This window comes from Dermacentor albipictus, chromosome 6, assembly GCF_038994185.2.
Source record: "Dermacentor albipictus isolate Rhodes 1998 colony chromosome 6, USDA_Dalb.pri_finalv2, whole genome shotgun sequence".
Classification (NCBI taxonomy): domain Eukaryota; kingdom Metazoa; phylum Arthropoda; class Arachnida; order Ixodida; family Ixodidae; genus Dermacentor; species Dermacentor albipictus.
The window spans coordinates 129,781,526-129,807,212 of NC_091826.1; the positions used below are offsets into that span (position 1 = coordinate 129,781,526).

A 25,687-nucleotide genomic window follows, 5' to 3' on the forward strand; every position below is an offset into this window, starting at 1 on the left:
TCAGCCATCTTCTGTTTTGGCGGCGAATCACACCAACTGTTGGTCAAACGAGGCTGAGAAACCGCATGGCCAGGAACAATTTTGATGCAACCAACAAAGACGAACGACGACGACGAGTGACTAAGCTGTTTGCAGAACTGTGCTGAATAAAGAGCCAGCGAGCAACATGCGAGCAATCTGCGTGCAGCGCAGTTTCCACGGTCCATTTGTGTTTCAGAGGGTGGGCCGACTTAGTGCTATGAGCGCAGCTCATTCGTGTTCGTAGGGGTGGAAGGGCAACGGGAGAGAGGCATGCGCATATGTCTGGAAAATAACTGTGCGGCGGGTTTTGAAGCAGCGGCCCATCATACAGCGGCTGGAATTTCTTGTTTTTTGTTTTCCTTTCAAGGATTTCACATTTCACTTCCTTTCGACTTGGACAACCAGTAGCCAGACTTCATCGTTATAATCGATAATGCGGCACCAGGGTTTGTAGTAAGCGGGTTATTTCACCATGAAAAACATACAAAAGTTGATAGTGCAGCAGCTTCTCATTGTTGTAACCGATATATTGTTAAAACCGGTGTCGTTATAAGTGGGTTTGACTGTACTACTGCTGCTGCTGCTGTCGTCATCACTGTCATCGTCCGATTCTATGTTGTCCTCAGAAAGCCGAAGGTTGTGCGACACAGCACATGCCGTGACAATCTTGGCTGCACATTGCGGCTCATAGAGGAGGGTGCAGTATCACCGAAGACAGCGGAAACGGCTCTTTAAGAGCCCAATGCACCTCTTCACCACAGAACGCATGGCAGCATGTGCTGTGTTATATTGCCCATCAGCTGTCTGCACTAGAGGATGGCCAGGAACTGGGCTCGGGAGTCGCGGCCCCAAGGGGTAGCCATCATCTGCTTGTCATCTGTCATCTGTCATCTGCTTGAAGATGGAAATGGAAATAGTACATTGAGTACTCCTCTGACAGGAGGTAAGTTGGCAACTGAGGAAAGCTACAGCATCATTCAACAAAGGTAGAGTTCAGAGGTTGCGAGTCCCAAGTAAAAGCATGAGTTGAGCATGTCTGTACCCGACACAGACTGTTCACCAATTTACAAGTGCAATACTTGGTGCCTGCCAGAAGCAGAAGAAATCAACACCTGTTGGTGCTATCAGTGACACAGTATTAGCACTAATGTGTGCTCATTTCTTCTGCTTCTGGCAGGCAATGGGTGGAATGGCAGCACTAATCCGTGTTGCTTTCATCTGTTCCTGGCAGGCATCTGATAACGTGCTTGTAACTTAAAACTTCGAACATTGCCAATGGTGGCAGTAAATGTTTTCATTTCTTGTGCTCTTGGCACTTACTCATGTGCTTGCAATTTAATTAAAAGTTTGTGTTGGAGCAGACATGGCGTTCTGTTGCTACTGAAGCATGACCGCGGCAAAAAAATGTTTTGTCTCACCAAGGAGGTATTCCCTGGGATTTGTGATGCGCCCCGCTTGGAACTGCTGGCGCAGCCATGTCATCCGTCAGACGAACGAGTCACGGTCCAACCCTGGGTCGCATAGGGTCCACAGCCAGGATCTTCATGTCAGCGTCACAGATCTGAGGTAAAATGTGAACAGAGAAACTGCCAATTGAAAAGAGCAACGTAACTGCCAAACATGCGAATGCCAAACATGCGAACTTACGAACATGCAGTTGAGGGTGCAGCCGTGTGCTCGTCCTTCGGTCCGATAATGGCTATGAGGCTGCTGTCCACACATCTGATGATGCCAGGAATAGCACCGTGCCGAAGGAAACCCTCTTTCACGGCTGCCTTTTCCTCGGTCGTCTCGGGAAAATGGACCCACTTGTTGCGGGCCCCTGCGTTCACCACAGCTTATGCCACGCATCGCACGCACTCGCTCACCGTCGATTGTGACGCACGGATAGTCTCCTCACTCCCTAGGGATGCTTGGAAGCTCCCAGTGGCGAAGAAGTGCAGTGCGCACAACACCTTCTGCTCCACCACAGTCCTGTCGCTCGCTCCGCTTGTAGCTCCCTCGTCAGTTCCTCGCACAACAACTGCACCGTTTCCTTGGAGAGGGGAAAGTGCTGTCGAAAATGGTCATCCGGCATGTCAAACGTGTCGTCTGGCTCTCCATGTTCACGTCGGCGACGGCGAAGAGCCACCGCCATAGTGATGAGTGGGGCAGCCATTTCTTTATTCCTTTAGAAACGATTCCTCTGGCTGTGCCAAAAATTTATGCCTTATGCTCCACATGATGTCAACATCACCTTGATGTTTCTGGTTTTTGCGGGTTCCTGACGTCGCGTGATTGACAGACAAAATGGGCATGACCTGATAATTTTCGGCCAATGGCAGCGCGGTGATGATGGCAAAAGGCATAAAAAGTAATAGAATTCCTACAAAATTGGATTCCAGGGGCATTGCTACCAGAAGGGCCTTTCCAGCTTATACTTGTTCTAGTAGCTGCTGAGCAGCAGGCTAGCTTTGAACCTGTGCAGCTGCCTGCACATGCACGGGCTTGTCTGGGCTGAAAAGTCGCAGCAGTGGCTTGGGATCTGCAATTAACATGAATGTGTTGCCAAGCAGGTACTCATGGTCACACCAAAGACCACTGCCGGCGCCTCTCGTTCAATTTATGCATAATTCCGCTCCATGGCAGTCAGGGTGCACAACCGGAAACCGACTGGCTTTGAGTCTTTGTTGACGCAGTGGTATAATACAGCGCCGATGCTGTATGAAGACGTGTCTGTTACTAAGACGATAAGCTTTCCCAGTTCGTAGCGAGTTGAATATTTGGTGCATTTTATCAAGTGCTTCGTTGCATCGCATGATTGTTGTTGTCTTGATCCCCACTGCCAGCTCATGTTTTCCTTTAGTAGCTCGTAGAGTGGTGCGAACACCGTGGCCAAATTGCCCGGCAGCCACACCTAAAAATAGCCTGTTATACTGGCAGAATAGTCCCTTCTGCGTGTTCACCACTAAAAGCACCTTTGTTTCCTAATCTAGTGGCAGCTGACTGAATGCGTCCTTCAATGGTGAAAACTTCTGCGCTCAAGTTTGCAAAGATGTTTTGCCTTTTAGGCAGCGGATATTTCTCAGTGTGGCATGCAGCGCTGATGGTTGCTTTGAGATCGCCACACAGTCGAATTGATTCATTTTTTTTATGATCGGCACGAATGGCATTGCCCAGTAAGTGCTAGCAACGGGCATCACAATTCCAGTCTCAACGAGCCAATCTATTTTCGTGCCAACTGTGTCTCTCATCGCACAGGGTACCGAGCGAGCTTTAAAACAAAAGACGAGGTACTGCTTCATTGCGCTATCGCAGACGAACGGGGGCCCTTTATTTTATCACCATACTCGCTAATTGATTCACTTTCATTGAGTCCTTAGTAAACGAAGGCTTACCGGGAGCAGCCTTGATTCCAATTGCGGTCACCTGCTTCCCATCCTGTTCAAATGCCTTGACGACATCCCACACACACAGGTTAGGCCCAGAGCATCATAGTATCACGAAGGCAGCTTCCAGAGTTGTCCCACTGCACGTCACTGAGACGTTTAGTTGACCCTTGATAGGAAGCTGTCCGAGGAAGCAGGTCAGCTGCAATGATATGTTCTGAAGTCGAGGCCAGCTTTGACGGTTCTTGGCATATGTGGGCCATGTGACGATCGACACAAGGGGAACTGTGTCCACTTGCATTCAAAACAGCACGCCATCCCATTCCAGGGTGCAGAAAAGTGGCTGAACCATGTTTACCGACAGCGCTTGCAGGTTGAGCAAGAATTGCTCGTAGTCATCGTTGTCTGACCAGCACCCTTCACAGTGAGCTACGTTGCTCTGTTGACACTGTTGTTGCTGGCAGATATGAGCCATGTGCCCTTGTCGAGGACAAAGGTAGCATTTTGCATGACAGAACTTGCACTTTCCCGCTGTATGACCGGTTCCACTGCAACATAGGCACTCCACTTCGTGCTGCCTGTCGTGTCTGCTTGTCGCATTTTGCGGTGGTTGAAATCCACGGGAAGGGCCCTTATTCTTCAGCACAGCGGGCACATTGCCCTTATATGGTGCACCTTCTATCTGTTACACATATATAGCCTCCATCTCTGCTGCACGTGCGGCCTCTTCCACATCTTTCAGTGCGAGTTCTGTTTTTGCCAACAATTTCCAATGCACGTCAAGCAACCAACAAATGAGATGGTCCCTGTGCATTCTGTCGAGCGCATCGCCAAAGTTGCAACTATTTGCAATCTTTCGTAGATTGACTATAAATTCGTTTTAGAAATAAGCTCATTTCTTGTAAAAGAATTGTACGATTCGGCAATTGCGTGGCACATCACGGCAAGTCACACACCCAGGAACTTCACTGTGTCATTGTGCTTCAGCTCCTGTATCTCAGCCGATGCGCAGCGTGCAGCTAAGAGATCCAGTGTCCTGGTGCTCAGTGCTGTGGCTAGAAGCGCCTGGCGTTTGCTTTTGTCGATGATGTCGGGCACCTTGAAGTATAATTCCAAGTGCAGCAGATATGCTTCCCAGTTGTCCGCCTCTTTGTCAAAAACTGATGCCCCGCCCCCATGTGTAGCCATTGCTGCTGAGCAGTTCGATGGCCTTGTCGCCACTGAAGCAGCTAGACACGAGCATGCAAGAGTGAACAAGCTTTATTGGAAGAGAGTCTTTTTATAGCCTCGGGCAGTATGCGCAAAAAACGTGTGGTAGATGACACGTTGGCTAAACAATGCTGCATCATTCTCTGCAACAATTTATGGTGCTGAGTGGCATGAAATATGCTAATAAGCTGCCTCATGCCATTTTGACCGAGAGGCAAGTCTATCGCCGCATTTTCCTCGTCGTTTGGGGCCATGAAGATGTTTTGTTCATAATTTGAGCTTTTAGCATTTATAAACGTGCCGAGTCTCCTGGATTATCAGGGAGACAGATTTTGACCATTGAGATTGTACGATTGACAGAAAACTCTGCCACAAATTGCCGTTGTGCCCCATTTCTATCCACGTCCAGTGCTTTGACTGGCCACATTGGCAAAAGATCCAACCCATAGCATAGTTAAGAAAGTAGTAGGGAATCTCTACACGGCATTATATATTGTTAACCGTAGTGCTGCTCATTACACTGAGAGGGTTTTTAAAATGGTCCTAACCTTGTTCGGTTAGCGAGGGAATGGCGCATTTCACAACTAGCAATACTAGCCTCTCAATCGTCCTCCTCGGTATCGGCTGCTTTAGTGTTGCGTAGGTGTACTGTCAGTTATGGGTTTAAGCAAGGAGCCCAAGTGCATTAAGTATTTGCAAGTATTTTTAAACTAGTATTCAACCAAAATGATGTCGGGTATTTTGTTGATACAGCAGAGCAATGCAGAGTGTGAGCGGCAGCTTAGCATCGGGAAAAAGATAAGAACATAGTTCCGGTTGTCCATGTGGGATGGGACGCTGGGAAACGTCCTCTGCTCAAAATGTAAATGAAATGAAATGCATCACACTTAAACACCTGCTGTGGTTGCTCAGTGGCTGCGACGCTGTGTTGCTAAGAACGATGTCATGGGGCCACATTTCAAGGGGGGTTAAATGCAAGAACACTTGTATACCGTGTATTGGTGCAAGCTGAAGAATCCTAGGTGGTCCAAATTAATCAGGACTTCCCCACTGCAGCGTGCCTTATATTCAGGTCATGGTTGGGGCAGGTAAAACCCAGTAATTTATTTAAAAAAAGGTTTAAGAATTCATGAAGGGCAAAATCTATAACAATGAAATGCTTGCAAAAGTGAGACCTTGATGACTTTCATGTGGTCATTTGCAAGTCTGTAAGCAGATGCACTGCCAGTATTTTCAGTTTGGGCTGCTGAGCACGAGGTCGTGGGATCGAATCCCGGCCACGGCTGCCGCATTTCGATGGAGGTGAAATGCGAAAACACCCATGTACTTAGATTTAGGGGCACGGTAAAGAACTCCAGGTGGTCAAAATTTCCGGAGACCTCAACTACCTCATAATCAGAAAGTGTTTTTGGCATGTAAAACCCCATAAATTTTTTTTTAGTATTTGCAGTAATTTCCAGAAATAATCATTGGGGGGGGGGGACAGGTAACAGTCCGTCCTCATCCCCCCAGTCAGAAAATATCCTGGATTTGGTTTCTCTGAACTTGGCAGGTGTGCATTTGCATCACTCTCGGATGGTGTAGTCATTTGTTTTCGGGCCTTCATTTTTTAATTAGTCTATTTGAAATAATATTAGTTGAACATTACAAACCGTATGCGACTTTCTGTACTCTTCACGGCTGTGTTCATATTGTAATCAAGATAAATGACTTTTAACATTATCAGAAATTATGACGGCAAAGGCTTTTTAATTTATAAAGAGAAATGTATGCAAGGTGGTGCCTTGAAGTTTCCTCACGTGGTGCAAGTAAGCAACGAAGTGAATGAGAGATGACGGTGCAAGCAGCTACCCATAACGCATGCATTGCTATCGGTGATATTTGACTGCTTCTCAGCCAGCCGAGTCGGGCTGAGTCACTTGCATATCACGAGATAGCGATAATGCGGCCTAGAATGTGTGCCTTACACCACTGTTCGGTTGCGTATACTGTCTCAAGGTAGAAAGCAAGCGGCATGTGTAAGCAGTGAAGTGAACGAGAGACGGCAGCGCCAGCGCTTGTGTCCTGCAAGTAGCTACCTGTGGCGTGTGCGTTGCTATTGGTGATATTACACCAAAGCTGTTATTGCTAGGGTTTTGTACATTTTTTGTTCCGTCAACTGATCGGTCTGAGCAAAAACTATTGTCATTAGCCGTGGCTTGTGCCACTGCTTGTGTGTTTGTCATCCTCGTCTTCTTCCACAGCTGGCTCCGATGCCACTCATCTTGCGAGCATTTCCATACTGCCCCTCCCTCTGCGATGGCGCTTACAGGGCTGGCCCACTGCCACTCGGTGCAGTGATTTCGGTCTCGGATTCTTAACCTCAATATATCACTTCCCTTCTTCGCTGTCTTTTTCTACAGCTGGCTCTGACGCCGCTCATCATACTAGAATTCCCATACTGCCCCTCCTTATGTGAAGGTACTGATGGAACTGGCCCACTGCCAGTCGGTGCGGTGATTTTGGTCTCAAATTCTTCACCTCAATACATCACGAAGTGAAAACACAAATGTATATACCGAATGTATAATATGAATGAACTGGGGCGTATAAAAATTTGTGTAGTCATGATGACCACTGATCAAGACATTGTGTTTATACCTTTGTTCCAAATTCTGTCACCCTGTTGTCATGTGCTACACAGCTTCGGTGGTCATCCACCTTTACAGAGGAGAATGGCTCGTGATTTTTTGACAGTTTCTCAGCCAGCTGAGTCGGGCTGAGTCACTCGTGTAGGCCTACTGTCACTTGCGTATCACAATATAGCGATAACACGGCGTAGAATGTGCACTCATCACCACTGGTCGGTCGTGTATACTGTCTCAAGGTAGAAAGCAAGTGGTGTGAGTAAGCACTGAAGTAAATGAGACATGGCAGCGCTTGTCAAGCAGCTGGCTGTGGGACGTGTCTCTCTATCTCAAGACATCCAGGAGTTGCTGGCTGTATTGAAGGCTGCCGCAAAGGCCCTGGCTCTTAAGAGCGTTTACTTGTACTTGCCAATTATCCTGATTTTTTTTAATGAAGCTTATGAATTTGGGTTTGGTTTATTATTTTACGAATGTTACGTCAACTAAAAAAATTTCTTTGTGAAAAAAAGTTTGGCTTATCTGTGTCTGATCACCCCCTCGGATGTTTTCTCATAGTGAAATGACTCCAGTGCGTATTTGCTTCGAGCCAGTTTATTCAAACAAGTTCCTGAAGCAGGTGAAGTTGGCAGCGAAGTCACTGTGGTCTAAAAGCAGTATGTTGCTTGTTGCTTGTATGTTGCTCTTAGACTGTGTCTGAGGAAACAATAAATAAATAAATAAATAAAGAAAAAAAGAAAGAAAGAAAGAAAGAAAGTTTGTCTTGTTCCAAGTTTCCTGCTACAGTCGAACGTGACTATATCGAACTCATTTACGTCAAATTATTCTGTATATCGAACAATTTCTGGACCCGGTATAGTTACAATGAGTATATTTAGCAAAAATTACGCTTACATCGACCAAAAATAGCAGCAACTCCAAATATATCGAACGTCAAGCGGCGGAAAAGTGCCCCCAGAAGTTGGCTTTCCCTCACGGTGGCGTAGATACCTGACAGCGCGGCTCCATCCAACCGCTCGACACCCCCCCTGCAAAAAAATGATCCTGGCTCACCCGCAGCGCTTGCTGAGACAGCCAATCAGAGGCTCTTGTGCCCTCATCATGCAAGATTGCGGAAGTGCGCGTTGTCTCACTGCTTTTCTGGTTCATTGTGTGTGCACCTTGCGGGCCTTCTGCCGCAGTGTTGCTGTGATGAAGCGGCAGAATTCGCCTTTCGTCGTAAAGCTCAAAATCATAAATCGGGTCGAACGCGGTGAGAAGTCGGATGTCCCCGCAGCGTGCAAGATTCCGAGGAGCACTCTCAGCACGATCTTGGAAGTATAAGGGGGAGATTAGGGCTAAAGCGTCCAAACTCGCGACCCGATGCCCGTGGCGCCCGACGTGTACGCACGACCGTGTACAAGTGGTTCATTCAAAATTGCTTCAGCTGTGCCGGCTTCCGCGTGCTCGACGATGACTGTGAGACCAGAGCTTATCTGGGAGACCGGAGCTTTGTCAAGCCGGAGAACTTTCGGCTTTTTTTCCAGCTCTCCCTTTTTCACCTTGTATCGAATGGTGAAAATAAATAATCATGATGATGATGATGATGATAAATTCTTATGAATGCGACGAAGCCGTAGCCGGTGTTGCCGAAGTTTGGAGCGAGCTGTCAGAATTTCCTGAAACTGTTGACGAATCAAAGGTGGACGAGTTTGTGAGTGCAAATGATGGTGTCGCGACCACGGGAGAGCCCGTAAACGAAGACTACATTGCCGACGTCGTACCGAGCACAAGTGAAAGTGGGCACAATGAGGGAAGCAGCGACGGTTCTTTACCAAGTTATTGGTGCGCTCGCACTAGTCCGTTGCTTCTGCGGGAATGTGGAAGGTTGCGGCTTCCGCTGCTCCGACCGACTCCTTAGACAACGTGGAGAAGTGCATCCGTCGCAGGCAGTGGTATTGCTCAAGCAGAAAATGCAGAAGACTGTTTAATGCGAAACTAAACTACATTCATCAATAAAGTGATTTTACAAATGGTATGCACTTTTATGACATCCAATTATTTAGCAGGCTTATATTGAATTATGCTCTGTATTGAACTGATGGGCGTTTTACTGATGGGCGTTTTCTTGCGAGTTCGATATAGCCGGGTTCGACTGTACTAGTCTACTGTTTCTCTAGGTGAATCAATAGTAAAGTGTTGTATGTATTCCTCAGAAGGTCTGTGCTCAGGGCGTAGAAGAAATTTGGGCTAGTTCCCTTAATAAAACTGCAATTTGGGCGACTTGGTAATTCATCACCCGTCGTAGTCGCTTAGTGTCTATGGTGTTGCGCTGCTAAGAAGATGTGGCGAGATTGAATCCCAGCCGCGGTGGCCACATTTTGATGGGAATGAAATGCAGAAAAACACCCATGTCTCGTGCATTGGAGGCCCGTTAACGATCCTCTGGTGGTAAAAGTTAATCCGCAGTCCCCCACTATGGCGTGCCTCGTAATCAAGTCGTGGCTTTGGCGCATAAAAACCCCAGAATTCAATTCAATTGGTAATTCATCATTTCTATATGTAACAGCTCACAAAAACCAGGATGAATAGGAAGGACGCACTGCGCTGGCTCACAACTGTCCTGTCCAACAGCCCAGGTTTTAATGCGATTGGCATTATTAGGCTACTTCACACACTTTGTGGGGCCTTGCCTTGCCTTTACATCATATGGTGCACAGAAACGCATACTATGAGCAAATTCGAATGACTGAGCTTTTAAAATTGCTCATTCATTGGCTCACTGGTCATGAAGCACAAGAGTGTAATTACTGCTCGGATTGTTTCATTGTCGCTCTTGTGCATCGTCTGCTCTGCCTGTTGTCTGACCTGTCCGTGAACTGCAGGAAAAAATATGCATTTCACACGGGTGCCTTGTATAGAGTATTTATACATTATACAGCATTTATACCTTCTTCGAGCAAACCGGCACTAATTGCGAACTAGTCGCACTTCAGCTCATCCAGCAATATATAAGGAGAAATTGTTGTAGGTCTAAAAGGTAATGTGAGGCATTGGAAATATTTGACCAGGTGTCATAATCATTTCCCGAAACAGTGACACATACTGTCTTTTCCATTTCTCTGCCTTATTACACAAGGTGTAACAATTGCTGCGGGCTAGCTTGCGCAAGTTTTTGTCATTTAATTTTTTTTTAGTCTGTCATTTCCCATGCGTTTCATTATCCTTTGCGAGCATCTGGGCATTGAGCCTAAAAGATGACAGGCAAGCATTTCAGTACCATGTCTACAATCCCAGCATGTTCTCATCGCTTGATCACTGGCAGCTTCTGCTCCCAGCCATTGGAATAGTATGCGAAGCTGCTTGCTCTGGTCTTCCCACTAATCATAGTCAAAGTGGTACTTTGGGTCCTTAAGTTTTGTCATTGACCTGTGCCAACCATTATCATCTCAAGGGTTCAAGCCGATACACTTTGCTGTGCTAAGCAGGAAGCTAATAGCATATCATGTATGCCTTCTAATAGGCTCTAAAAACGAATGTATTAGCTTCAGCTTGCCAATTCACATCGTTAACCCTTCTTTAAGAGTGATCTGAGCCGTAAATTTGTGTTCTGCCTATTGGTTGAGGTGTGTACGGCACTAAGTATATGAACATGAAAACAGGGAGCATACGGATGAATGAAGGGTGCGGAAGCTTACCACTGTTTTATTATTTAACAGGTTAAATATCTTTATAATCTTCACCTTTATATCTTTACAAATATCTTCATAATATCTTCACCACTATAAAGTGTGGTGAAGGCAATGATCAGAAAAAAAAAATAAATGTAGGAAATCAAAGGAAAGCGTTAAAAGCATTGAAGTATGCTGATTCTTGCAAAAGCCTGTAAAAAAAACTACAATTATTCATGGCGAATAAAGGGAAAATTAGACATCCACCCGTTCGTAGCAATTGCTACAAAGGAAACCCATACGGATCTCCGTTATGCACTCCATATATGTCGATGATCTACAAATAGCATGCCGCGCCTCAAACTTACGAACATGTGAAAGACAGCTCCAGATAACAATAAATAAACTAATGGAGTGGGCTGAGAAAAATGGCTTCCGCTTCTCTACTCAGAAAACTGTTACAGTGCTTTTTTCGCAAAAACGAGGGTTGTACTTAGACCCGGATGTAAAATTGAATGATGTCGCGCTGCCGGTTAAACAAGAATATAAATTCTTGGGAGTAATTTTTGACAAAAAACTAAACTTCCTATCCCACATTAAAACACTAAAGATTAAGGCAAATGAAGCATTGAATATCCTGAAAGTTTTATCTCATAAGCACTGGGGTTCCGACCGAACGTGTCTTTTACGTATTTACCGCTCTCTTGTTCGCAGCCTTTTAGACTACGGCTCTATTGTTTACGGCTCAGCCAGACAGTCCTACATCCAACGACTTGATCCAGTACATAACCTTGGATTGCGACTGGCAAGTGGTGCCTACAAAACCTCACCTATTCAAAGTTTATATGTTGAGTGTAATGAACCCTCCTTACACCAGCGCAGAGCATTACTCAATTTTTCCTACGTACTAAGAATTCAGTCATCACCACAACACATATGCTACAACATCCTCACACAATGCAACTCACGCCTACACTATACAAATAAACCGAACACGATCAAACCGCTTGTCCTGCGATATGAGGAATATGTCCGGGATTATGACATTCCTTGCGAAGTCCTCGAGGTTGCCAGAAAGCCACAGCGTTTGCCCCCATGGTACGATTTTGAACAGTTATGTGACTGGACATTGACACATTTAAAGAAGAAAGACACCCCACGCGAACACATTACACAAGAATTCCGTGAACTTCAGGAGAAATATAAAAATAACGTGCAATATTACACTGATGGCTCCAAAACGAAAGAACACGTGGGTGTGGGGGTCATAACGGAAAATTGGGAAAAAAGCATTTGATTGCCACAACACGCCTCTGTTTTCACGGCCGAAGTTTTCGCCATATGGGTTGTTGTGAAAAAAATTATCGCTGATAAACACACAAATGCAGTCATATACACAGATTCTTTAAGCACACTGAAGGCACTACATCTGAAATCTGAGTGTGAACCCCTGATTGGAGATATTTTAAACATGGTGGCTTTTAATGAATACGGGAGGTCAATTCGTTTCTGCTGGGTCCCAAGCCATGTTGGGATACCGGGTAACGAAGCAGCTGATACATATGCATTGATGGCAGCACACGAAGACATTACAAACACAACACTCCCATACAAAGATAGCATCCGCGCAATTAGAAAAGCCTTAACGGTAAAATGGCAACGCGAATGGGACCGTTGTTCCGACAACAAGCTACATCTCACGAAACCCATAGTTGGGGAGTGGAAGTCATGCTATCATCAGGAGCGGTTCATCGAAGTAGTTTTGTGCCGACTACGCATCGGGCACACACACATCACACACAATTACCTACTTAGGAAAGAAGACACACCAACATGCGAGAAATGTCAACAGCCACTAACAGTTATGGACATATTACTCACATGTGCGCAGATTGAAACACACAGACGAACACTCTTGCACAAATTATATGAACAACACATACCGTTACACCCTGCTCTAATTTTAGGCGATGATCCACTAGTCCCATTTTGTGACGTCTGTAAATTTTTAGACGACACTGGATTTTTACATAAAATATAGATTATTAACACAGTCTTTCACTTTATAAACTGTATTTTAGAACACCTCGTGTTTGGCGCAGCATAGCCTTAGCTGCTTTTGCGCCATTAAACCCCATTAAACTAACCCATACGGATTCCTCGAAAGAAAGGCCTCATAGTTGAAGAAAAATTCGTCCTGGTCCGGGACTCGAACCCGCGACCACCGCCTTTCCGGAACAGCCGCTCTACCATCTGAGCTAACCAGGTGGCTAGCAGATGGCAGGGCGAAGTCGAATTTGTCGACAACACAAAGCAAAGGCAAGAGTTTGACGAACAGGTGGATGTCTAATTTTCCCTTTATTCATTACTTCTCTCCACCTTGCGGGTTTCCGCAGAACTACTACGTCAAATTATTCATGGCATATTGAAATAAATTTCTTGTCTGTGCATTCCATTTTTCTGGTCTCAGGGTCGTACATAGCACGATAAAAAAAGCAGTAGCGATCGACTAGCCCCTTTTGTCGCCCTCTTGAGATCCCCCTTATCAGTCTCTAAAATTGAATAGCAAGTGTACCTTGTATGCAGTGTTCATCCACCACATTGGTGGATGAACACAAGGTACACATTGGTGTACCTTGTATGCATGTGAACAAAATGAAGCAGTGCAAGTACTGGGACGCTTAAAGCCTGTTTCACGTGCAATCCATTTTGGACCAGAAACGGCGCGGTGCCTTTCACATGAGCAAGCCTCCTTTTGCATTACCAGTTTTCCGAGTGGTGCACCCCGCTGTGATCACAATCACATCTGGAAAAATTTGTTGACGGCGAGGGCGGCAACTAATGGCAGAGTGCCTTGAGCAGTGACGTTAAGATTATGTGGCAGAGGCATGGCTGAAACGCTGGCAGTGCAGGGATTTGGGGAACTCTCCTGCTCGGGCAGACGGTTCTAGCAGACATTTGTAGCAGATGACGTGCACTGCCAGTTAGCATTGTCTTGCGCAGTCTTCAACGAGCTGCTCATCACTCAAGTGTTGCAGTATCCACTTGTTTGGGATGCTAAAATGAAAGATTTTCGCAACAAAGAGGAGGGTTCTTTGGGAAGAAGTTATGGACTGAAGCTGAAGGTACTCATCACCGCAAGTGACGCGCACTTCCATAAAGTAAATGTCAGCATTGCTTGAATTGGCCACGTCTGTTGGTGCCTCAGAATTGCCACTTGTTTGCATCTGTTGTTTTCGAGTTCCGGTCTTCGGAGCCAAAGTGTCCCGATGTGTTGTTTTCTTCTTGCCTCTTTTTCTCCCCGATGAATGAATAGAATTTATTGATAGGAAAGACAGAGAGGTCGACCTGAGCTAGTGCGCTCTAGTCTGCTACTCTGTACTGGGGAAGAGGGAAGGGGAGTGAAAGTATTGGGATGGATGATGATGATAAGAGAAGTGGTGAGTGCTTATGTACATGAGACAGTTGCCTCGCTAGAGCCGCTCGTCGAGCTTGGTGTCCTGCAGGAACTTCAACAATACTTTTGTTGCACGCACTGAAATTGCAGTGTCAGGCCATGGGCCGAGGATAGCTTCCTCCGACAGTAGTTGTCTGCCAACGCTGGCTAGGAAACTGTCCAGCGTCCTTCTCTCCAGCATATATGCTGGGCAGTCGCACAGTACGTGTTGCAGTGTTTCGGGCATCTGACAGTGTACACAATCAGGGTTGTTCGATTGGCCGATGAGGTGTGCGTAGCGACGGGTGAAAGCAACGCCGAGCCGAATCCTGTGTAGCAATGATGTTTTGCTCCGTGTAAGCTTCGGGGGCAAACGGAATTTACCGTCTGGGTCAATCGTATGTAGACGTCTGTGAATATTATCAGAGTGGGCTCTGTAAGCCTTTGTAAGGTCCTGCATGAGTGCCTTGATCATGGAGTTGGTGTCAGGTCGTGAGTAGGCAATCCGTACTTCATCAGAGGAAGAGGAAGCCGATCTTGCCTCACTGTCAGCGAGTTCATTACCAAAGACACCACAATGGCTAGGCATCCATTGAAAGGTGATCACGTGGCCACTAAACTCGGCACTGTGATAAAGTTCGACGATTTCCAGCACGAGCAGATAGTATGGTCCTTTCTTTAAAAGTATTTTAGCGCCTGTAGCGCTGATTTGGCATCGCACAATATCGTCCATTTCTCATAAAACTGACAGCCTCTCGTATTCCCGCAAGTTCTGCAGCCGTAGATGTCGATTTGTGGTCTAATCGAAATCGTTGAGTAATACCAAGTTGTGGGATGACAAATGCGGCCGTTGTTGCAGATGGCGTGACCGAACCATCGGTATATACTTGTACAGTCCCACTATATGATGTAAATATATGTGACAGGGTGAGCTGCTTCAAGGCAATGGAGGAAACGTGAGATCTCTTCCTAATTCCGGGTATCTGAAGCCTCACTAGTGGTCTTGGCAATGTCCATGGAGGTGTCACGGGGATGTCGGTGGCCTGGAATCTTGCAGGTACAATGCTTGCGTGACATGCAATAGCTTTAGAAAAAGCACAGTCAAGGTTGGTGCTTGGAAGTGTTGACAGTGGATGGTGTGAGTGTCTGGTTAGCAGGCTAAGATAGGTTCGCACAGGTTCACAAGACCTGTATATGTCGATAGGACAAGCCCGTGCTTCCGGTATTGTGGCCTTAGTTGACGTGCAGTGTGGCAAGCCAAGACATATTCGTAGTGCTTGTGCCTGAAGGCTCTCCAGCGTGCATATACAAGATGACCCCATGTTAGATAACACAGGCATGCTGTTGCGTATGTAGCCCACAAAAAGTGCCTGGTACACTTGGAGCAAACTTCGCTCAGAGGGGCCCCATCTCAGTCCTGGTATTACACGAAGAACGTGTATGAAGTTGGTCAGTTTAGCCCTAAGCGCAGTAACATGTTTGGTCCAAGAAAGGCTGCGGTCTATTATCACGCCAGGATATCTCTGGTGGGTGACTAAAGGGAGCGCTGTTCCCTCGACAACGATTGGATAATGTGACATTGATTTGCGTGTGAATGCCATGACTGCACACTTAGTTGCTGAGAGTTGCAGGCCTCTACGGCGCAAGTACTTCGCCGTTATGGTAGCCGCACGTTGGAGCCTTGCACGCACTTGTGGACGTGTGACCCCAGATGACCAAATACAGATATCATCCGCGTACGTACTGATACGCACTGTTTCAGGTAGCTCGTCTGCAAGGCCCACCATTATGATATTGAACAATATTGGGCTAAGGACACCACCCTGCGGAACACCCCTGCGAATGTCATGTCTATCAGTCTCGCCATCCGAAGTGGACATGAAAATGGTGCGGCCACTGAGGTAACTCTGCAGCCATGCATACATCCGGCCACCAACACCAATATCCTCAAGCGCCTGAAGAATCGAATGGTGGAAGACGTTGTCGTAGGCACTTTTGATGTCCAGAAATATTGCGCATACCAGACGACGGCGTCTCTTTTCCTGTTGAACAGAAGATACTAGGTCGATCACACCATCAATTGATGATCGGCCTCTTGTGAATCCATTGATGAAATCAGGAAGTCCACCACTTTTCTCGAGTAGCCATTCCAGTCTGCTCAGTACCATCCGCTCCATCACTTTACCGACACAGCTTGCCAAGGCTATTGGCCGATAATGTGAGAGATCATGTGGGCATTTCCCAGGTTTTAGTAAAGCCACAAGACGACTGCACTTCCAGTGATTAGGCACAGTTGCTGTGTCCCACGTAGAGTTGTAGAGCGCCAGGAGAATTTCTCGAGCTTCTACTCCAAGATGACAAATCACGGAGTATGTAATTCCGTCTGGTCCTGGACAAGTTGACTGGCAGGAGGAAGATATCGCAGCGTCGAGCTCGTGCATAGTAAAAGGTGCGTCCAGACGGTGATCACTAGATGACGGGAAAGTCAATCGTGAATGGGTTGGTATATCGTTCGAGGAGCTCACGAGTAATTTGCAGAAGTCATCGGCGACCTCAACTTCACGCCGGCCTTGCCGTATGGCCACAGCGCTGAACGGGTGAAGCTGTTGTGGAGGCGAGCGAAGGCTTCGTACAATTTTCCAAATTCTAGAGAGAGGTTTTCGCGGATCCAGAGAGCCGCAGAATGATCTCCAGCGTTGTTTGTCAAGCTTGTCAAGGTGGCGCAGGACATGACGCTGAGCCCGGCGTGATGCAGTGACGTCTAATGGTGATTTGGTCCTTCTGTATTTCCGTTCTGCTCGACGCCGTATCGCGCGAAGTCGCTCGTACTGGTCATCAATAGATGATCTCGGTGAGGGTGCACTGAGGTGCTTTGTTGTGTCACGTAAAGTTGCCGCGATGAAATCTTCAATATTGGATGTTGCTTGGATGGCTTGACATGCATTGGTCACAGATTCTCGAAATGTTGTCCAATCGATAGAACGCACAGTGTGAGGAGCTGGGGGACGTAACCATTTCAGCTGAACATATGTTGGTAGATGGTCACTTCCATGGGTGTCGAGATCAGTACACCATCGTGTAGCAGACAGCAGGCTTTTTGAAACAAACGCAATATCAAGACAACTGCTGTAGTAAGAGCCTCGAAGGTACGTTGGCGAGCCATCATTGATCACCATCAAGCCTTGACTAAGCATGAAGTCAGCCAAGTCTCTACCGCGGGCGTTCGTCGAAGCAGAGCCCCACATGGGATGGTGGGCATTAAAGTCACCGATGACTATGTGGGAACCCGGACAAGCTCTCAGTATGGACAGCAAATATGAACAGTCTATGCTTGATGTTGGGGGTATGTACCCGCCAATTACTGAGAGTGAGAGTGAGACAGACGGGGCAAAATGGCAGTCCATATGTTTTGTTTGCAGCGCCTGTAGGTGCTTTTTTTCTTCTTCTTTACAACTCCGAGCTAGCGTGTTCGTAGTTTTGTTTGTTCTTTTTTTTTCAGGTAAAAGGTCACGTACCCTGAGCTCGAATGTCTAGAGTTGAAAAAGGATGCAATATTTTTTGAAAGCTGTCCATAGGGCTCTTGCATCCGGGTGGCAGAGATGGTGCCTGAATGCCTCGCGGCATACGAAAACAAGAGCTATTGGCAGATGTGTACGTGCTTCAAGCCCAGATCGAGGAAATACGAATCGACTCATTCATTTGCTTCCATGTGGCTAATTCTGTATGCGTGTACTTAGCAAGACTTTTAAAGTGTTGCCTATAACAGGGTGTCTACCAACCGGGAAAACCGGGAATTCTCAGGGATTTTGAGTAGTCTGGAAAAACTCAGGGAAAACTCAGGGAATTTCTGCTTCTATCAGGGAAATTTAGCTGTAATTTTTTTAGAGGGTCAAAAGTCGCGGTAATGCTGGCTCGAGAAACCGACAGGACTCGTAACGAATCGTTGTTGGCTGGAGGAGTTGCCAGTGTACAGTCAACGACCGAATTTCCGGATTCCCGATAATTCGGACGGCTTCGCGGCACCACCACGTACCCAAAAGAGTCAATGTATCATGACGTCTGAAATTTCAGACGCAAGAAATCTTCGCCGTCCGATTTTCTAAACGTTTTGCGTGATCGTAGGTCCTAGACGGCATTAACGAAAACCACCACCGCTGCTATTTTGATTACCTCGCCGCCTTGAACCGGTGCTCCCGCACGCAGATCCGCTGGCAGCCGTAGCCACCACTGCGGCAACGCTAGGCCTAGCTGCTTCGACGTTCGCTGTTAAGCTTCGTGTCGTTCGGTGCCGTGTTTCTTCATTTCTCCGCTGACAGCAATAATTTTGTCTTCGAAGCTCGGAAAGCACGGCGCATTGCATAATGCTCTTTCCCGAAAGTCTGCTTCGCCTCATTACAGTCGTGTAACGCGGTGAAGCGTAACAAGCGTAGGAAGGGGCAATTGTCGCGGGACACTGTATGTATTCCTTAATTTTACACGTGTGCACCCGCCCTCACCTGTCACAGTAGGAGCACCGATATGCCTAATAAGTGCACTGACAGGCATTCAGAGCTTTTTCAGACGTACATGTGTCGATTTTAGCCGTTAAGGGCAGTAAAAGACATGAATTTATTTTTTTTGGACTGCCTGATTTTTCGGAAGTTTTCACGGCCCCTAGGGGGTCCGAAAAATTGGACGTTGACTGTAAATTGACCAAGAGTATTCTTCAAATGGTCCGTGCGGCGATCGCGCGGCGAAAGGAGGACGAGAACAGAAAGGATCGACGCACTGAGAAATGAACGGGGAATTAAGTATGCGACCGCTTCTTTGAAGGAGCCTGCGCTCAAAAAACAAATTGTTGACTGATGCTGAGATGCAGGTGTCCCTCATCCAAACCAAAATAAACTCTTTAAAGCAGTGAAACACAACACTGAGGCGTCTTGCGCGAGCTTAGAGTATGTCAGGACAGTTGCATGACACTGAGCATGCTATCAGTTGATAGAAATAGCTCATATTCGAAAATATTTGCTTCTGTATGCATCTCCTTTTTATTTGTACTAGAGAATGTCCAACTCGATTTGAAAATTTTTTCGAAGACATTTTATTTGCTGTGCATTTTAATAACCCCTCCCTTATATACTTTTTTTGAATAACATAAACACTACTCCTTAGTATTCAAATTGGATTAAGTCGGTTTTCTTTAAATTTTTTTTCATATGCTTACTAGAGAGTGACAGCATAGGGCGATATGGTTTCAGCGCGACTTGACGTAAAACATAGTTCTGCATCACTCAGGGAATTTCGCAAAAGCACTCAGGGAAAACCTGGAAAACTCAGGGAATTTAGAAATGTCAACTTGGTAGACACCCTGCCTATAAAGAGCTAAAAGGGATATAAATGTTAAAGAAATAGGTGTATTAACCATTCGATACACAAGTGTTTATTTTTTGCAAGGTTTACGAGCTTGAAAGTGGAGCACTAACTTGATACACCGATCGAATGCGCAGCTCAAGCGCGCCAAAAGATAGAAATGTGGGGCAAGGTGCAGCTCTTGAAGACTGGTGAATCCCGCAGCTCACGGTTGCTTTCCGCAAGCAACACTGTGGATCACAGCAGCACGCAACGTGCCAAAATGAGGCATATGAAATGAAACTGCGCCTGCGCGCCGCGCTGTCGCTCAGCTGCTGTGCCCACTGCCGCGCCAATGCTTGCTTGTGAAACAGGCTTAAATTTTGTGTGGGTTTAACCAAGGCATTTGTCTTTGCAGGAGGAGGATATGAGGATGTCCTTTCCTGCTGCCAGACTGCAACCTGGAAGTTACTGTGCTGTGGTGAGTGGGCATTTGTTTGGTTTCTAGCCAACTTGCAAACTTCTAAAAGACCTGCAAAGCATTCATTAATGAAGGCAATATCTGTTGGTGTTGTTCGGTTGTCGTGCAGTCTGTTTATTTGAGCTCAATTGGTGGTTTGCTCTGGTTTCTATCTGGGAAGGCAAAGCTGTGGTGGTTGTCTTGTATCTCAGTCCATCCACTATGCAAGTGAACCCGCTGTGGTGGCATAGTGGCTTTGGTGTCGCGCTGCTAAGCCTGAGGGCGTGGAATCGAATCTTGGCTGCATTTCGATGTGGGTGAAATGCAAAAATGCCTGTGTACTGCACATTGGGTGCACGTTGAAGAACCCCAGGTGATCAAAATTAATTTGGAGACCCCCCCCTCAACTTGGCACATGTTGTAGCTCCGATAAGATGGCCGGACGGCTTCAGTAGAGGACCGTACAAAGAATGCTCTTTTATTTCTGTGTGGGGAAACAGGAGGCAACTTACAGCGTTTGGCGCTGAGTGGCACCCTGATGTAAACGACTCAAAAACGAAACCAGATGCCAACACAGGATACCACATCACCTCTCCCTTGAAAGGAAAATGCACTACTCGCTCTCCTCGCAACAAAAGTCATGAGTTACCGAAGAAAATATGTTAGCACTGTAACACATGTGTTTCGTGATGACATCTTTACACAATAGAAAATGACATCTTTGGCTTCCCTATTTTAAGAAAAGCGCACAACATGAAAACTGAAAATGAACACGATTGCACTCCAGTTCTGCAGATTTTCAGTACCCGTCTTGGGAAGGCGATGAGATACAGCCTTGCGCACACTGATCACACATGAAAAAAAATTCACAGAGTACAAAAATAGACAGTGCAAACATCTGTGTGCCCCCTGGGACAGCACGGATGAGTGGCTCATTTGCCCTGAGCCTGACTCGAGATAGTTTCTGTGGCTGTCGTGGATTGGAGATTGTGCGTGCAAGCACTCTACACTCAATAGTCCACCCCCCCCCACCCCCCCCTGTAAGAATGCTCACTTGAAAATGTTGAAAAACTTTTTTTTTTTGGCATGAAAGACAAATTTGTATGGCGGTCAGCGCTGTAGTAATGATGTGCGTACTGCACGATTACACTACAAGAAATGTAATGTATCCGCTATACCAGTAGTAACTGGAAGTAAAGGTGGGAGACAATCATCAAGAAAAGGGTAGTCACTGGAGTGACTCTTTTCAGTGAATTTCCCAAGAAAATCTTGTAGTGCAGGGCATTTCACAAGTTTGGATGCATTCCATCATTTGCCATTTTCCAGTGTGAAAGTATTGCGACCTACTCTACGGTCTGGAAAATAATAAATGAAGTTGCTGGCAAAGCCAGTTTGCGCCAGGTTCTCCCGGAAGAAATAGATCGCAATACTACAGAAAGATTTAATTCCTTTTTCACCAATATCGGCCCATCATTGGCTGCTCAACTCCCCGAATCACAACAAAATGTTGCATCGAATACACTTCTCAATACTTTTGTAATGTTTGAAATCAAACCCCATGAAATTACATCCATTATTCTCAGCTTACCAGGCAATAAATCTGCCGGACTGGACGGAATTTATCCACGCATACTTAAGGAAAACACTGATATCTTGGTACCCATCTTATGCAAACTTTTTAATCATTCATTAAAATGTGCAAAGTACCCCTCTGCACTAAAGATTGCCAAAGTTGTCCCGGTATACAAAGATGGAGACCGATCCAACCCGTCAAGTTACAGACCCATTTCTGTCCTAAGTGTTATTAATAATATTTACGAAAAGATTTTATCCAATAATATTTGCAAATTCTTAGAAAAATATAACCTACTCTGTCAACAGCAACATGGATTTCGAAAACATCATTCAACGGCAACTGCAGTCCTAAGCCTAACTCAATTAATTAATACAGCATTACATGAAAATAAACTGGCCGCTGTTGTATTTGTTGATTTAAAGAAAGCGTTTGATACCGTGGATCACGCTATTATGCTCAACAAATTAAACCGCTGTGGATTTCGCGGTGAAGCCTACAGCTTACTTTCCAGCTACATCGAAAACCGTCAACAAGCTGTAGTTATCAATAACATCATATCATCACTTAAATATTTACAGACTGGGGTTCCTCAAGGATCCGTTTTAGGGCCCATGTTATTTTCATTATACTTGAATGATTTGCCGAAGGTCCTAAGTTGCTGTGATATTTTAATGTATGCTGATGACACTGCTATCATTGTAACCGCAGACAACCATGAGGATCTAGAAGCAAAGACAAACGCTGAATTGAAAAAAATTACAAGCTGGTTTTCTACTAACAAGCTTACGATTAATTCAAGCAAAACCAAATATATGGTATTTAGCTCACGAGCAAAAGTCATTGACTGCTTCCAAATTAACATTTTCATTAACGACCACTCACTAGAGCGAACATGCTCATTTAAGTATCTTGGTGTCATTCTAGATGAACATCTTCACTGGAAAAATCAGATTAGCGCCATCTGTTCAAAGTTGGCTTCTGGCTGTTATGCCTTATTACAGGCCCGTGATTGTTTTAACACACATACACTGCGTACCCTTTATTTTGCCCTTATTAACAGTCATCTAACATACTGTGTAGAATCATGGGGTTTAACATACGACACTTACCTTGATCCTATCCGGCGATTACAAAAACGGGCTATCCGAATTATAACTCAAAGCAAGTATACTGAACCAAGTAAACCAATTTTTCAGCTATTAAATATCCTTCCTTTTGATCTTTTGAGGTCTTTAAAGATAGCGCTGTGTGTAAATAACATAGTAAAATATAACCAACCTTTCAATGCCTCCCTGTTTCGCTGTCCTTCTCGACTGACGAGAAATCTCACACATAGTAACTTTAATCTGCCACCGAATAATAACATATACAGTGAAAGATTGGTGCAGTTTTCAGGAGCCAAGGTTTGGAATGCTTTACCCCCAGAAATAAAACAGTCCCACGAAACAAATAAAGCATTAAGAACATACTTTTTGAGCCTTATTTGATCTATGTGACAGTCGTTCGCGGTTTGTGTTTGTTGTACAGTGTTCATCACAGATCTTTATTCATTCTCCTGTAAAATGCATATTATATTATTTTCTCCTCATTGTATAGTGTACTTTGGTCTTTCGCCGTGATTTTGGGCTTTCTATTTTACACAAGTGTTGTGTCATTGCCATAGTGTATTTTTGTTCCTGAACCCCACACTAGCCTCTGGCTATGGGTTCAGTCAGTGTCTGATAAGTTGTATGGCAAGAGTAGAAATAAAAAGAAATGAAATGAAATGAAAAAAATCTTAAATGGACCCGAGTATTTAGGATTGGACGTTCTCAAGTTACATACTCGGACAAGATCTTCTGGACGAAAATGAGGGCATTTTGTTGCACGACGATGGTCCACGTACGTCTTACTTTTGGCGTAAGAGCCGAATTCGCATGTAATCACTTCCTTAATAGTCTGGAAGCTATACTCGGTATCCTCATCCCAGGCAAACGGTTGCCCTTGCTTTAGCAGTTTCTTAAGCGGTTCTACCAATTCAGCTTACTGCGGGATCAGTTTAGAGTAGTATCGTGGGAGACCAAGAAATGAATGCAGTGCTTCTTGTCGGTTGGCTGCGGTGCATCAACAATTGACTGCACTTTGTTTACGAGCGGCGAAATGCCGGTTGCACTGAACCCATGTCCAAGAAAAGTGAGCTCTGGGACACTGTATACACACTTTGCATTTAGCTCCATGCCAGCAGCTGAGATTCTGGAAAGCGCAGTTTGCAGTTTTTTATTATGCTCAGCTTGTCTGCGGCCCCAAATCAAAACATCACTTAGGCAGCACAAGGTACCTGGACAGTCTTTTAAAACAGATAACATTATCTGCTGAACAGCGGAAGGCGCAGATGCCAATCCGCAACACACTCGCTCAAAGCGAAAGAGACCGTCGTGAGTAATGAACGTAGGAAGCACCCGGCTTTTCTCGGACAATAAAACCTGATGATAAGGTGACTGCAAGTCCAACTTACTAAAGACAGTAGCACCAGCGAGTCGACGCAACAGTTCATCAGCCCTCGGTAGCGGAAAGGAGTCCATGACGATAGCCTTGTTGGGTTCTCTAAGATCGACGCGAAGTCTAATGGAATTGTCCTTCCGAACCACAAGCGGAGAAATCCACTCGGACGCTGAGACTCGTTCGACGATATCAGCCAATTCCAGCCGTTGCAGTTCGGTGGGGACTTGCTCATGGAGAACCCGAGGTAGAGGATGCAGTTTCACCGAGACTGGTTGCACTGACGCTCGAAGATGAACGTTGTGGATGAAGTCCTTTACAAGTCCCGATTGTCCTGAGTACGGCCGGGCGAACTTTGATGGAGCGTTATGCAGCAGAGACGGAAACTGAACGCTTGGGTCAGCTGAAGCTCCTGACACTTGTTGGCATGCAGCGAAAACAAGCGGCGTGCAAGCAGGAGACTGTCAATGCTTTTGATTCCTCGAATGGCAAACTGAAGCGAAATGTCCTACTTTTCCGCACGCGCGGCAGGAAACGTGCTTGGCTGGGCAGCCTGGATCGGATGCGATGTGGTGAAGTGAACCACTTCGGTAGCAATGGCCCGCTATGTCTCAACTGGCTTCGCGGGGTTCGGGCCGGGCGCCATGTTGGCCAGCCTCCCCAGGTCGTGACTTTCCGCCATGCCGCCGAGCGCCATCTTGAAGCTGCCGGGTCGAGGGAGAACGGTGGCGGGAACCGCCATCTTGCGCGTCCGGGTGAGGAAGGTGATGGCTGCCGACGCCATCTTGGCGTTGTGTCGAGATGCGCTGAACAGACTTGAAGACTTGAAGTTCTTTGTGAACTTGCTGTACGGTTCGTTCGATTTCCTGGGCCTTCTTGAGTGTGAGGGACGATCCTTCGTAGAGTAACCTTTCTCGAATTCTTGTTGATGCGACGCCTTGCAGCATTTGGTCGCGAAGGGACTCATCATGCCAAGCGCCGAACGCACAAGCAGGCGCTAGCCTTTGTAGCACGGTGACGAAGTCCTGAAAGGTCTCTGGGTTGTTGCGTCCTGTCCCGGAAGATAATGCGGTGCACCAGGGGGGGATTGGTGCTTTCTTCGCAGTGCTGGTCGAAGATGCGGAGAACGTCTTCGAACGTAGTAGCCGTCTGGTTCGTTTGCAACACGAGGTCATAGTAGAGACGCTGCCCCTCGAAGCCTAAGTTACTCAGTAAAATGGCTTTCTTCCTCTCATCTTGTAGTGCCTAGCCTCCGGTTGCCTTGAGAAACATGCAAAAGTGCCGTTTCCATGTGAGCAGCGGTACCACAGTTCGGACCGGACCAAAACGAACCGGACATGCACGTGACATTCTTTTTGCGAACGTTGATCATGATGCGCGAGTTCTCGTTTTCCTTGATTGTGTCATTCGCGCTACAGAGGGTTTTGCGCATAGCATCCTTCACGCAAGTTATGTAAATTTGAACATTGCTGCATGTATTGTTTCCCGAGGTGATGACATCGACATTGGAGAACATTTCTTTGCAACCATTCCTAGT

At 46.1% G+C, this 25,687-nt stretch overlaps 1 protein-coding gene across 3 annotated transcripts in view; it reads left to right on the top strand.

Annotated features, from left to right (window-relative positions):
• LOC139061368 (uncharacterized) overlaps positions 1 to 25,687 on the top strand; it is a 193,600-nt gene that overhangs the window by 50,445 nt on the left and 117,468 nt on the right. For all 3 annotated transcript variants that reach the window (XM_070541336.1, XM_070541334.1, XM_070541333.1), the window contains exon 5: positions 20,055 to 20,117. In XM_070541336.1, coding sequence (XP_070397437.1) covers positions 20,055 to 20,117 — 63 coding nt within the window. The remainder of the gene's footprint in view (positions 1 to 20,054; positions 20,118 to 25,687) is intronic.